Below are 15,401 nucleotides of genomic sequence, written 5' to 3' on the forward strand. Positions count from 1 at the left end.
AATCAGCAAGTGTGAGCCATGTGCAATGGCACAAGCCTGTAATCCCAATGACTCAGGAGATTGAGGCAGGAGGATCAAAAGTTCCAGGTCAGCCTCAGCAACTTAGTGAGATCCAGTGTCAAAAAGAAAAAAAATAAGGGCTGGAGTTGTGGCTCAATGGTAGAGCATTTGCCTGGCATGTGTAAGGTACTGGATTCAATTCTCAGCACCACATATAAAGAAAGAAAGAAAAGTCCATCAACAAGAAAAAAAATATAAATAAAAACAAAAAGGCCTAGGAATGAGGCTCAGTGGTTAAGCACCCCTGGATTCAATGCCCGGCACAAAAAAAGAAAAAAGAAATCAGCAAATACCTAAATCCCTTCAGGTGAAATGTGGTGTCAAATCACAGGTTCACCTCTCTAGACTTTCTCTCCTGAATTTTGGGTCAAGTCCTCTCTATCCTGGGTCTTCCATGCCCTCAAAATTATTTTTAGCAAGAAAAGCAAAATGGATAAATGGGATACGGGTGGGGGGTGGGGTGGGAAGAGATTTCAGAAACTCTAAGTAAGCCCAAATTTAGCAGCAAATTCAAAGTAATAGGGGTTATAGATGTGGCTCAGTGACAGAGTGTTTGTTCTAGTATTCGAGTTATATTCAAAGAGTTAAGGGATTATATTCAAGGAATTAAAGGTTTTAGTAAATAGATAAGGGCTATCAAAATAATCAAATGCAAACTACAGAGCTGGAAAGAACAATAATTGGAAATAAAAATAACTGACTAGAGAGTCAACATAAGGCGGGAAAAGGTAGGTCAATAAAAACCATATAATCCAAATAACTTAGAGAAAAAAACATGCATTAGTACATTACAGCAAAATGACTGAATACCAAGATAATGAGAAAATCTTGAAAGCACCAAGACATAAATGACACATCCCAGGTAAGCAACAATGTGATTAATAGTTACTTTTCATTTAAAAAATAGAGGCTATAAGACATTTATAATGTCATATTCCAAGTGTTTGAAAAGAGAATGAAAACAGTCAACTAAAAATTTATATCCAGAAAAAACTGTTCCTGAAAAATGAAAGTGAAATAAAGATATTTTTAGAAAATGATAAACCGAAAAATTTTATTTCCAGCAGCTTTGCACTACAAGAAATGCCAAAAGGTGTTCATTAGGCTAAAGATAGATGACATCAGATGGTAACCTTGAACTTCAGAAAGGAGGAAAGAAGATTGAAAATACAAAATAGTTATGTAAATCCAAAAATTCTTTACTAATTATATGTTCTTTAAAAGTATACATTTTTATTAAAAGCAAAAGCAAAAATTGTTGAGTTTATAATGTATATAGGAATATGATACTTTCTATAATAATACAAAGAATGAAGCTTTGGAAGAAACATACATTTTTAAGTTTTTTATATTTCATCTAAGTCAGTCACTATTAACACTAAGTAAATATTACTAAGTTAAAGATGCAACCCAGGTCAACCAATAAAAAAGCAAAAGAAGTGTCACTAAAAGGGTCAATGGAAGAATTTAAATGGAATGCTAAACAAAAGAACATAGGAAAAAAGAAGAAAAAAAATAAATGAGACAAAATCCAAATAACAAAATGGCACACCTAAATTCTACTATGTAAAAATTATGTAAATATACTAAATATGCCAATTAAAAAGGAAAGTTTGGATTTCTGCTTCCAGCCATGATGAAGTAACCAGGAATGAACTTAATCTTCTGTCATAAACAACTAGAAAGTTGGAAAATACATAGCACCTGTGAAAAATATATGAAACTAGACATGCTATTTCAGAAATTTGGAAACAGTACTTCTGTTCTCTAATAAATGTAACAAATGAGGTAACCTCTATAATATCCCCAGATTTCTACCTGGAAGCAATTTGGGGACTATGAACATCAAAGGAATCCAAAGAGTGTAAAACCTTGCTGAGTTAAGGTCAAAGGCCTAGTGAGCTGGAATTGCTGGGAAATTCACAGAAACCAGGCTCAGAAATCTGCTTAGAGGAGCTGGGGATGTGGCTCAAGCGGTAATGCACTAGCCTGGCATGCACAGGGCGCTGGGTTCGATCCTCAGCACCACATAAAAAAATAAAATAAAAGATGTTGTGTCCACCGATATTCATTCTCTCTCTCTCTCTCTCTCTCTCTCTCTCCCCCCCCCCCATCTTTAAAAAAAAGAAATATGCTTAGACCACAGTCTCTGTTCAACTACCAGGTTACCAGGGTACAGAAGGAGATTCCACAGAGACAGGAAAAATAACCACAGAGACTTAGAAACTGGATAATTCCCATGACTTGAGAAGAATGAGGAAAGTTCTCCATGACCATCAGTGCATCCTTTGGCCCCTCCCCATGGGGTCACCCTTAGTAGTAGGACAGACCTGTCAGTGGAATGAAAACTACTCTAGATTTGTCCTAGTAAAGCTCTAAACATGGGGCTCTGGAGACGAGACTGACCTGTAAGTAGCTTAATTGCCTGCCAAAAAAAAAAAAAAAAAAAAAACCCAAGAATCTTTATAAGAAGAAAACCAAATCCAGGTTTGCAGCAGTATAAGATTCAAATATCTAACATCCAGTTAAAAACTATGAGACATACTAAGAAGCGGTGACCAATAACTAGGAAGAAAATCAGGTAATAGAGACAGAAATTATAAGGATGATGGAATTTGCAGACAAGGATGTTAAAGTTCAATTACAGGGCTGGGGCTGTAGCTCAGTGGCAGACTGCCTACCTTACCTGAGACACTGTGTTCGATCCTCAGCACCACATCAAAATAAAACAAAATAAAGGTATTCTATTTACAACTGCAAAAAAATGTTTAAGTGCAATTACAATCATGTTTCAATTTTTTAAAACAAACATAATAAGGAAAGAAATGTAAGATATAAAAAGAGTCTAACAGAATTTTTAGAAATGAAAATGAAAGTTTTACTGAGTGAGATTTGCAGAAGATTGGACACAAAAGAAAATCCCAGTAAATTTGTGGGGGCGGGCATCAAAAAATCAGTGATCTTTAGAACAGTATCAAGTGCTATACTGCACATCTGATTGGGCTCTCAGAAGAGGGAGGACAGGAAAATATCTGAAGAAACAATGATTAAAACTTTTGCAAATATGAAGCTAACAAAATCACATGCTAAGAATGGCAGTGAGCCACAAATCAGATACACACACACACATACATACACACACAATCATATCATGATACATTGACCAAAAACCAGTTATGAAAGAAAAACAATAAAGGAAGCAAGAAAAAAAACAATAAAGGAAGCAAGAAAAAAAAAGATACTTTGGGGTGTGTTGGCACATGCCTGTAATTCGAGTGACTGGAGAGGCTGAGGCAGAAGGATGCAAGTTTGAGGCCAGCCTGAACAACTAAGGGAGACCCTGTCTCAAAAAGTTAAAAGGACTGTGGGTGTGACTCCATGGTTAAAGTGTCCCTGGGTTGAATCCCTAGTGGGGGCAGGGATGGAATTATAGACTTTTCATCAGGAATTATTCAAGCTAGATGACAGTAGACCAAAAATCTTAAAGTGCTCAAAGACACATGGCACATGCCTATAATTCCAGCTACTGGGGGTGGAGTTAGGGGTGGGGCTGAGGCAGGAGGATGGCAAGTTCATGGCCAGCTTGTATCTTAGTGAGACCCTGTCTCAAAATAAAAAATAAAAAGGGCTGGGCAAATGAAAAGTAGCTTAGTGGTAGAGCATTTGCCTAGCAAGTGTGAGGTCCTGGTTTGAGCCCCCAGTGTGGAGAGACAAGGCAAAAGCCCTCATCATTCTGTATCCAGCTGAAATATACTTTAAAAGTGAAGATGAGCCAGAGCCAGGCACGGTGGCACATGCCTGTAATCCCAGCATCTTGGGAGGCTGAGGCAGGAGGATCTCGAGTTCAGAGCCAGCTTCAGCAAAAGCGAGGCACTAAGCAACTCAGTGAGACCCTGTGTCTAAATAAAATACAAAATAGGGCTGAGGATGTGGCTCAGTGGCTGAGTACCCTGAGTTCAATCCCTGGTACCCCCCACCAAAAAAAAAAAAAGTGAAGATGAGCCTAGCACAGTGGCCCACACCTGTAATCCCTGGCTCCTGAGACTGAGGCAGGAGGATCTCAAATTCAAAGCCAGTCTCAGCATCTTAGTGAGTTCCTAAGCAGTTTAGCAAGATCTTGTCTCAAAAGGGCTGGGGGTGCTGGAGATGTGGCTCAAGTGGTAGCATGTTTGCCTGGCATGCATGCGGTGCTGGGTTTGATCCTCAGCACCACATACAAATAAAATAAAGATGTTGTGTTGGCCAAAAACTAAACAATAAATATTTTTTTAAATTTCCCCCCCTCTCTCTCTCTTAAAAAAAATTTAAAATAAGTAATTTTTTTAAAAAAGGGCTGGGGGGGGGCGGCTGGGGTTGTGGCTCAATAGCAGAGCACTTGCCTAGCAGGTGTGAGGCACTGGGTTTGAGCCTAAGCACCACATATAAGTGAATAAGGTACATCAAAAACTAAAAAATATTTTTTAAAAGGGGAGGTGGGGCTGGGGATGTGGCTCAATAGTTAAGCGTCCTGGGTTCAATCCCCAATACCAAAAAATACATATATATATAGGTATGGGCTAGGGATATGGCTCAGTGGTTAATATTTAAAACCAAACCATACTAATATTTGCATTGAAATCAAAATTTTCTAAACATTTTAACTAGAAGGCAAAGACAGACTGGGTTTAAAAAGAAGAAGGATATGAAATAAACCCAGCAATGTTTTAAATATAAAGACATAAATGTTTTAAAAACAAAAATACAGCAAGTCATGCGCAATGCTGACTCTATAAGAAAGTAGTACTGACTACACTAATATCATACAAAGCAGAGTACAAAGCATATTACCTCAGTAAAGAGAGACTTGTTGCAAAGACAAAGGGATTAATTCATGAAAAAGACATGATAATCCTAAATATATATATTTCCCAATAATATAACTTTAAAATATATAAAATATGATGAAATAGAATAAAATAGATATATTTACAATTATATTTGGAGATTTCAACACTCCTCTCTCACTGCTTTTACAGATTATAGAAAATATCAAAGAATTAAAGATTACTCTCAATCATCGTAATTGATATTTGTAAAATACTCTACTCAACAACAGCAAAATAAACATCTCTTTGATGTACAAGGACTATTCAGCAAGATGGGTCATTTGGTAAGCAAATTTCTGGAAATTTCAATAGATAAAAAGTCACATTCTCTAGCCAATTGTATTGTATTATTATATAGAATTATGTTAGAAATCAGTAAGAGAAGCATCCTCAAATTCATGGAAAACCTGTAAATATCTACACAAATCTCACGGGCATCATACTGAATTTTAAAAAGGCAAATCTCAAAAATTTATATACTGTAAAATTTTATTGATTTGACATTCTCAAAAAGATAAAACTAACAGTGATAGAGAACAAGTCTCAAAAACTTATATACTATATGATTTGATTGATTTGATATTCCCCCCAAAATAAAACTATAGCTGTAGAGAGATGAATGGTTTTCAGGATTAAGGGTGGCTAGCAGATACAGCTATAAAGAAATAGGGCAAGGAACTTGTTCAGAGGGAAGGAAATGGCCCTGTTCTGTATCCTGATCATGGTGTTCCTTACACAAATTTCTACATATGATTTGACTATATGTCAATTTTAAAACATCTAGCTATAGTTTGGCACAATTCGGAAGTAGGTGGGGCCTGGTGGTGAGTCTTGAGGTCGTTGGAGTGTCCTTGAAGGGGATTATGGAACCCCATCCCCTTCCTTTTCCAGTCTCTTTTCATCTCAGCCATGGAGTGAGAGGCTCTGCTCTACCATGTGCTCCTGCCATAAGGTACTGCCCTGCCCAGGCCCCAAAGCAACAGACTATCCAACTATGGACCAAAATCTCCCAAACTGTAAGACAAAGTAAACCTTGTCTCTTTATAAGATGATTGTCTTGAGTGTTTATTATGGTGACAGAAAGCTAACTCAGCCTTCATGTGCATCTGGCTTCAGGATTCAAATGACACTCACTGTTTGGATTTTCACTGTCTCTTTTCTAAATCTTCCACATTTTTGGCTACATTCTTTAGGCTCCATATGGTAGTCCTTTGGCAGCTTCAGGCTCACATCATCACAATAACTTAACTGATAAGTCACATCACTTAACTGATAAGTCCCAGAATTAAGTCTTGCCAGTATTGATTAGCCTTTCAGGGAACTTGTGCACACTTTGCAACCAATCAATGTAATTGAAAAGATGGAAGGAATGCGCCAATTGGTTTAGTGTGGGTCAAGTGCTCCACCCTGCGTGGAGTGGTGAAAGGGAGAGGTAACTTCATAGGAACCACTTAGTCTGAGAGTGAAGGAGAAGCAGATCCTTAGATGAAAACCAGGAAACTGTTGTCACAAGAAGTGGGTTGAGATGGCAAGTGGTAAAAGCAATACATGGTAATCACACTACCCAGTCATTTGGTAATCTGCAGTCAAGCAGATCAGTTCCTGTTTGCCAGATATTGAAATAAAAATTTACTTATTAAAATAGGATGATTTTTTAAAAAAAAAATCATTATCTTAAAATTCCTTTTAGGGGCTGAGGATGTGATTTGGTAGTTGAGCACTTGCCTAGCATGTATAAGGCCCTTAATTTGATCTCTAGCACCCCAGGACTCCCTATGATGAAGATCTGTCAGTAGGCATACTTGAGATTGCCACCTTCTCCTGTGTGTGTCTATGTGTGCATGCGTGTGCACATAGCAGTTCTGGGGGTAGAGCCCAGGAACTCACATGCTAGGCAGGCACTCTACCACAGAGTTACATCTCCATCTTGCAGTCTTCTCTAATTTGGTCACAGAATAACTGGTATACCAATGGAAACAAGGTCCAAAAGGAATACCTGGTCCAAAAGCCTCTCCTCATTCACGTGTTCCTGTACAAATAACAACAAAGAGGAAAAACTGGAAAAAATTTATTTTAGGATCCTGATAGTCAATTGTTATGATGCATCATTATGAATTTATCCCAAGAAAACTATTAAAATTCATATGCTTGAGGCTGGGGTTGTGGCTCAGTGGTAGAGCACTTGCTTCACATGTGTAAGGCACTGGGTTCGATTCTCGATTCTCAGAACCACATATAAATAAATGAATAAAATATCTATAAACAACTGAAAAATATTTTTAAAATTTTTAGACATTGATGGGCCTTTATTTTGTTCATTTATCTTATGCAGTGCTGAGAATCAAACCCAGTGCCTCACACATGCTAGGCAAGCGCTCTACCACTGACCTACAGCTCCAGCTCCTGCTCCTAAAAAATATTTTTTTAAAAATTCATATGCTTAATGAGATCAATCACAAGAAAAACTGAAATGACTATTAACCTCAAAGTGTGTCTTTGTTTTGTGTTGCTCTAACCGAATACTTGACTCTGAGTAATATATAAAGAAGAGGTTTATTTTAGCTCACAATTCTGGTGGCTAGAAAGTCCAGAAAGCATGGCACCAGCATCTAGTAATGGCCCTCTCTAACTGTGTTACAACATAGTAGAGAAACAGAAAGGAAACCAACCACATAATATCCTGTTCTCTGCAGAACTAATCCATTCGCAGGAGACCCAATCCACTCCTGAGAGGTGGCACCCCCATGATGTAATCATTTCCCACTAGGCCCCTCCTCTTAAAGATTCTACCCCCTTTAGCGGGAGACTAAGCTTCCAGCACATGAACTTTTGGGGGTCAATCTACCATATCCAAACCATGGCAAAATAACACTTACAGAAGACCTTATTTATCAGTGACAAATTCCATACAGTCTATATGTTAGATAATCTAATTTAAAGCATAATTTTCTTATCTCATTAAAATTATTTACTAATATTCAGTTCTCCCTGTTTTATAAGTTTTCCCGGGCTGGCACTCTCAAGTGTTTGTTTTTATCCTAAAATTATTTTTGTTTGAACAATAATTAGCATTGATAATATAGTTTCAAGGGTGGTTAATAAAAATTAGATATACAAATATAGCATCAATCCTATATACTATAAAATGGAGTACTCAGAAGAGCTAATTTTAAAAATAGAGAGACAGCAATGTTTCCAAATAGTCAAAAAAATCCATACATTGATTTGAGTCAAATAAGCAACCAAAAAAAGGCGAGGGCGGGAGTTGTGTCTCAGTGATAGAGCACTTGCCTGGCATATGTAAGGCACTGGGTCCCATCCTCAGCACTGCATATAAATAAAATATCCATTTACAACTAAGAAATATATTTTAAAAGGGGGTCATGGAAACCCACAGAATGTTGTTCTAAAAACTCCAAAAGTTACTGTAGAAGTAAATATTTTCCACATTTAAAAAAAGCGTATAAATTGTAGGCCTTGCAATTTTTTTTTTTTTTTTTTGGTACTGAGGATTGAAACCAGGGGTGCTTAACCACTAAGCCATATCCCCAACCTTTTTATTAGAGACAGGGTCTTGCTGAGTTGCTAAGTGCCTCTTTAAGTTGCTGAGGCTGGCTTTGAACTCTCCATCCTCCTGCCTCAGCCTCCCAAGCAGCTGGGATTACAGGCTAAATTGTATGCTTTGCAATTTCATAAAATTCTGAATATTATGTCGAGGACAAAATAGATCCTTGAACAACTTATCAGATTTCTGCAAAGCCCTGAATGGTACTGATACTAGTTGCAAAACAATTGTCTATGCAAAACTGAATAAAAATTCCTAGTTGATATTTTAAAACTTTTTTTTTCTTTTTCTACTGGGGATTGAACCCAGGTTACTCTACCTCCGAGCTACATTCCCACCCTTTTTATTTTTTATTTTGAGATAGGGCCTGGCTAAATTGCCCAGGGTTGCCTTGTACTTGCTATCCTTCTGCCTTAGCCTCTGAGATTATAGGCATGCACCTCTGCACCTGGCTTTAGTTGGTATTTCGTAAACCTCAAGCTAAAAAACTACTCTTACTATACAAAGCTCTTTCTTGTATAATTTTATGTGGGAATTCTTGTGTTTCACCATGGCATGTCATCTACAGGTGTGAAATTAATGCAGACTTTTGCAAAAGACTGTACAAATAATTTTATTTACAAAAATGGCACCAAAGTGAATTGAACAGTCTATGCGCATGCACACATCATTTACGTCTTCAGCACAAATAACAAAAGCTACTCTAACACTAGGTACAAAGAGCAGTTCTTAAGAAAGTACTAGAGTCACACAAAGTTATGCTACACTGAGCAAGTAGCTTAAGAATACATAGCCAGTGAAATTCCATGTCATGTACAACCACAAGAATGGGATCCTAAGTAGAATAAGTTATACTCCATGCATGTAAAATATATCAAAATACACTCTACTGTCATGAATATCTAAAATGAACAAATTAAATAATTGAAGCATGTCTAAAGCAAATCAATTTCAACTATAGAGATAAAGATCTTTCAGAACCCCACTAATTTTTCTGTTTGAAATATCTAATCTACCATTCTGTGACCTTAAACTTGTTTTCTAAAAATCCAAAAAGGAAAAGATAGAAGAAAGTAACACAACAGAGGTTATATAAAATAAAAAATATTAAGTGCTTATAATTAAGTGAAGAAAGCCAAAATATTAAAATCATAACTTATTTATTACTTTCTAGAATTAGGACTACATTGGAAGATAGGAAATACATATATTTATTTTCAGTAAATTCCTTTCTATTGTTCTAATTCATCTTTTCCATCAATGCATTATTTAACTAATAAAAAATTAGACACATTAGCGTTTGAAGAATAGCGCATCCGTTGGCCGCCTGCGAAGCAGTCAGTCTCAGTGACTTAGTGTATGGAGAGAAACAAAGAGCAGAGACAATAATAAAATCCAAGAAGAAGAAATAATAAAAAGCAGAAGGTTCACAGTTGACGTCCTTGACTCAGCTGGCCAGTTTGCTGGCTACAGGGATGGTCTCCATCCCTGTAGGGAATGTGGGAATGTGGTCACTTGTCACCTGGGCCTCTTCCAAGGCAGCAGTGGGAGTCACTTGATCTTCACTTTCTCACTTGGTTTGTTGTAATGCCCAGAATGTGTCAAATGCCCTTTAACAAGTATTTTCTCAAGAAATCTGAACACCCAAAGTTCAGGCCAGATAAGAATCTCTTGTTTTCCATTTTGCTTCTGTAAGTTTCTCTAAACTATTTTTTCTTTCATTTTTTTCCTTCTCAGCAACAATGTCTTGGAAATGTGGACAGATACGGGCTCCCTCCTACGCGCTAAATGCTGGGAAAAGCAAAAACCTTGCTATCTTTTCCAGAACTTCCTCTGTTCTTATTTAAAATTTTCTTCATTGCCAGGCACAATGCTGCTTGCCTATAATCCCAGAGACTGGGGAGGCTGAGGCAGGAGGATCAAACGCTGGAGGCAAGTCTTAGTAATTTAGTGAGATTCTGACTCAAAAATTTAAAAAGGATGGGGATGTAGCTAAGTGATAAAGCTCCCCTGGGTTCAATCCCCAGTACTGGTGGTGGTGGGGGCTGCAGGGGGTGGGGGTAGGTTCTTCATCAGTGCCCAAGAAGTGAGAATTACACCAGTTATCTTTGTGGTGTGGATTTCTAGTTTAATTCCACTGCAGTCAGAAGCCATACCCTGCAATTTTAATTGTTTATAGCCTTGCATTTGGTGAATCTTAAAAATATGTTTTATATATTTAAAAAGAATGTGGGGCAGGTTGTGTATTAGTGGTAAAGCATTTTCCTAGCATGCATGAGACCCTAGGTTCAATTCCCAGACTGGAATAAAATTTTAAATAAAAATAAATTTTGAGGGGCTGGGGATGTGGCTCAAGCGGTAGCGCGCTCGCCTGGCATGCATGCGGCCTGGGTTCGAGCCTCAGCACCACATACAAACAAAGATGTTGTGTCCGCCGAGAACTAAAAAATAAATATTAAAAATTCTCTCTCTCTCTCTTAAAAAAAAGAAATCTGTCCTTAAGGAGTTTATTTAAAAAAATAAAATAAATAAATTTTGAAATATATAAAATTTTGTGGTAGTTGGATGCTTCTATGTTTGCTAATTAAGTCAAATACATTAATTATTTAAATATTCTGAATCATTGCTGATTTTTTCTGCTTCTATACTTTAATGAAAATGTATGTTAAAATCTTTATGATTTTAATTTTTTCTATCCTTTTTTAGAGTCATAAAGTTTTACTTTATAAAATTTGAAGTTATTTTAATAACTACATAAAAATTTAATCTTTAGCAGTTTTATTTGTAAGCAATCTAACAATCTTTTTTCCATTTTTATGTAATGAAATTACTAGTATATTTAAACTTAAGTGTACATCTTGCTGTTTTCACTCTTTTTTCCCCTCACCTGTTCTGTGTTCCTTTTTCTCCTTTTGCTTTCTTTTGGACTGTTTTTAAATCATTCTATTATTTTGATAGCCATGCATTATGTTAAGTTGGTGGTTATGCCTTCTATTAATATTCTTCTCATAGTTGTATAGAAATTATTATGTAATATACATCCTTAATTTACCATAAATTAACATTTAACTTGTTTGCAAGGCAATACTGCAACTTTAAAATGCTTTAGCTCCATTTTCTTTCTCTGTGAAAATCATATGCCATTGTTTTCAGGTATTTTGAGTCTATATGTTTTTGAACTACATAGAACATCGTCATTATTGGGGTATACAATTAATATTGATGTACATTTGCCCTCATACTTATGCCTTCCATTGCTCTCAATTCATTCCTTCATTTCTGAGCTTTTATGTGGGATTGTTTTCTTTCTGCCTAATGGACATTCCCTTTCTCCAAAATTATCCAATAATTTTCTATAGTTATTTGTAGACTTATTTGATATTTCATATATATACAAATATAATCCACAATATTTTATTGTTCTTCCTCCTCTTCTTCTTCTTTTTGTCTTCCTACCTTTCTAGGCTTCCATGTGGATAATTTTTCTCCTGCTAGGAGGATGCTCTATAATAGTCCCATTATCCTGTGCCCGATGATGACAAATTCTCTTAAGCTTTTGTTTTCTAAAATCTTATTTCATCTTCATTATTGAAGTAGTGTTTTGTTTGCCAAACTCTCTAATAGCTGACTTCCAGTTATCAAGGGAACTACAGTTTGGGTTCTTCCAAAAAAAAAAAAAAGACACATGAGTATTTGCCGGGTTTCTGTTCTCGCGACTAAAAGGCTCAGGGTTTACTCCAGTTTAACTGGGCTGACTGGGCTACACAAAATAACCACACAAGAGACACAAGTACCTTTTTCTTTGGGGTCACTGTGACAGCTCCTCTGACTTTAAGGGTCCACAGGAAGAGAGAGCATGAGCATTGGCTTACCCCTTTTATTGAGGAGAAGCTATTCAAATGAGGCAAGGGGTCAGGTTTCAGGGGCTGAGTCTATCTTCATGATGTCCACTGCCAGCAGGTTGATTGACACCTAGGTAGGCCACACCCAAGGTCACAGTAAGAGAAGGGAACACACATAAGGCACTTCCATGGAAGATACTATCCTAAACAGGGCAAGGGGTTATATTACAAAGGAACAGGTGAGCATAGCTCCACCCATGGGGCTGTAGCAAGACATACCCATGCACAAGACCCTCGAACCCAAGAAGGGTGGGGAAAGCTCTGCCACATTTCTGCGACTGATCTCCTCAGCACCCAGCAGGGGAGTGTGACCCAATCACTGCAAGGTTGGTCTCCCACAAGTATTACATCATATTAATGTAAACATGAACTCTACATTTCCTAAAGTTGAGAAAGGCAGTATATAACTGTGGTGCATCACTCAGAGAAAGACCACACTCCTTAAGATACACAGATCTGAACAAATACAATGAACAAATAAAATGAACATCAATATTTGGAAGTTTGAAAGAAACAAGAAGTCACAAAACATAGAAAAGTGGGTTGAAATGGCAAAGGTTAGTACCCAAAGCTAAACCCTGAATGTTTTCTACAATTCTCCAAGTTTTTAAAGGTTCTTTCTCCTTACTTCTTAATCACATTCATTCATTCATTAGCTTTTTCTCTTTTACAAAGTTCTTTTTAAAGCTCTGCTTAGTGCCAGATATTGTAAATCCAGATAAAACTGACATGGACTCAGTCTACAAAGAGCTTGCAGCAGAGAAGATAACAAATATCAATAACAAATATCAATAACAGATTGAGAGGTTCATAAGACGGCATAGTCAAAAATTCTTCCCAACTTAGAGGAGTGAAAGATTGCTTAGGGGAATAAGGAAGTTAAGAGAGGAAGGAATTGTGGGTGGGGTGGGAGGTGGAGTGCCTCCAGGAGGCAATATTTGAGCTGTACCTTTAGAAAGGAAGGAATTTGGTCGTGCCAAGATGGTAACAAATGCCAAACTTTTCTGGGAAGCCTTGTCCAGGAAGAAATGTCAAGTACTGCTGTCAGGCTTGAGTTATGCGTGCAAAAGAGAGCAGTGAAAAATCAGTAAATGCCAAACTGTAAGTTCCGGTTGAGATAAGTACTTGGCTAAAGCCTGTCTCAGCATTGCTTCCAGAGAGGTGGGGGAGAAGGGCATGTGTCTTCTTTCCACTGGGTACCAGCTCTTCACAGGCCCAATGGACAGAATCTCATTGATCCTTTCATCATCCTATGAAAGATCGATATCAGGATCCCTATATATAGCAAAGGTGCACCTACCCCTTATATACGCATACAGGCCTTCTCAGGACGGTAATGGATATGAGTTGGGGGTGTCAGTTTGATTATCATCATTGAGGCAGTCTCTATATACATCACAGGTCTTAGTAACTGGTAGAGGACTCCGCAGCCATCAGTATTCTTCACTCCACGTTCCTGCCGTGGCTGGAACCAAGGGAAGGATCACGTAGCTGCCTTGCGTGGCTCCAAAGCCCAGGCCTCAAGGCCCAGGAGACAGTCAGTGAGCTCCGCTGGGTTGCACTGGGTATGCCCTCAGAGCCTCGAGGGGGCGGGGTCCTGCCATCTGAGGGTGGGGCCTGTCAGCCAAGGGGGCGGGGCCGTGAGTCGGGGCCGCGAGTCTAGTCCCCGACCCGCTGAGGCCCACGCAGCGAGCAGGGCGGTCTGGGCACCCAGGCTGCAGGCAGCGCCCACGGGGAACCCCTCGCCTGCCTCCCGCGCCGCTGCGCGCTCCTTTCCAGCATGCTGCGGCGGAGCAGCCAGACACTCCGGCGCTTCTCCACCGGCCGGGTGAGTCCGGCCCCGGCGAGCGGCCCACCCTCACCTCGTCCAGCTTTGCAGACCCCAGGGTGGAAGGGCCCGGGAGGTGGGGCTGCGGGTGGGCGGCGATGCTTAGACTTTGCCAAAAGGAAAGGCAGCGTTTTGCTACTGGGAGACTTCGGAGAAAGGTCCGGGAAGGGTCCTGGATGAGAATTGTCAAACGAGCTATTGTCTTCGATGGGGAAGCAGCTGCAGATAGTTTTTGAACACGTCAGATCTGGCTGAGATAACAAGGTGGGGACAGTCGCTTGGTTAGGGAGAAAGAAAGGTCGATGGAGCAGTGTACAAGTGAGACGGTAGTATCATGTCAGTTGGATCTGTTTTAGCCTCCTAAGTGGTGGAAGCGCTCTGGACTGGCATGCGGGGGCCCTTTCGGATAATACCACTTAGAAGTGATGGCTGCATGCTCAGTACTGCAGACCCGGGCTGCAGGCGACAAGATTTCAAGGATTTCCAGGCGCTGCAGAGGCAGCCACGCTGGAACATATTAAATTGTAGCTCAAGAAATGAGTCCTGGCCCAGCCCCGAGGCTTGAAATTGCATCAGCTTGGACACGTTGCATGTGGCACTGCCCTCAGCACTTCTGGGGGCCTCAAGAGAGATGCCTTTCGAGTTTAGACAGACTCCAGGCTGTCAGGGAAGAAAAAGAACTCCATCCCGGGCATATTCTCTCTTTTACAAGAAATCCACGGGCGCTGTGTTATGAAAGATGCGGGGTTTTCATTGTTCTCTCTGCCAAAGCCATATGTACATATGTATATATCCAGATGTAAAAAAGTTAGAGGGAGAGAGTGGTGAGTAGCACTAAGAACTGTCCCAAATTCGCATAAATGGTAAAACTTCTGTCCTCCTCCCATAAGCCCGAATAGTGGCAATTCATTTTACTCCTCATGATCAGTTCTAGTTACTTTGGGGAATATTCGCGTGTTATAAAATGCAAAGGAAAAGACCTGCTCTAGGACTTTAGCAGGGCTTTTGCTTACTCTACTAAGCAATGCTTTGTACAACTCCTTAGCTGCTTCCTCCACGTGGCACCTGGGGATTTAGGCTGGATGGCAGAGAGCAAGGGGCTTGTGCCAACACAGTTTCGTTGGCCTTTTCTGTCAACACTTTTCCACGAACTGTCTTTTTTTGGAAAGCAGGAGGGAGTC

General features: G+C 39.1%; 1 protein-coding gene and 1 long non-coding RNA gene across 2 annotated transcripts in view; one reads left to right on the forward strand and one right to left on the reverse strand.

The window, feature by feature from the left end:
- Positions 1-11,400: 11,400 nt before the first annotated feature.
- On the reverse strand, positions 11,401-14,070 carry LOC144378553 (uncharacterized). Its single transcript, XR_013440329.1, has 2 exons — positions 13,342-14,070; positions 11,401-12,462 (listed from the first exon to the last, which is right to left on the reverse strand). It is a non-coding gene; the product is annotated as an uncharacterized LOC144378553 (long non-coding RNA).
- The window catches only part of Aldh1l2 (aldehyde dehydrogenase 1 family member L2), a 51,991-nt gene continuing 50,609 nt past the window's right edge, over positions 14,020-15,401 (forward strand). Inside the window, exon 1 of the mRNA XM_005322337.5 lies at positions 14,020-14,220. Coding sequence (XP_005322394.2) covers positions 14,173-14,220 — 48 coding nt within the window. The 5' untranslated portion in view covers positions 14,020-14,172. The remainder of the gene's footprint in view (positions 14,221-15,401) is intronic.

The sequence above is a fragment of the Ictidomys tridecemlineatus genome, chromosome 6, assembly GCF_052094955.1.
Source record: "Ictidomys tridecemlineatus isolate mIctTri1 chromosome 6, mIctTri1.hap1, whole genome shotgun sequence".
Taxonomy (NCBI): domain Eukaryota; kingdom Metazoa; phylum Chordata; class Mammalia; order Rodentia; family Sciuridae; genus Ictidomys; species Ictidomys tridecemlineatus.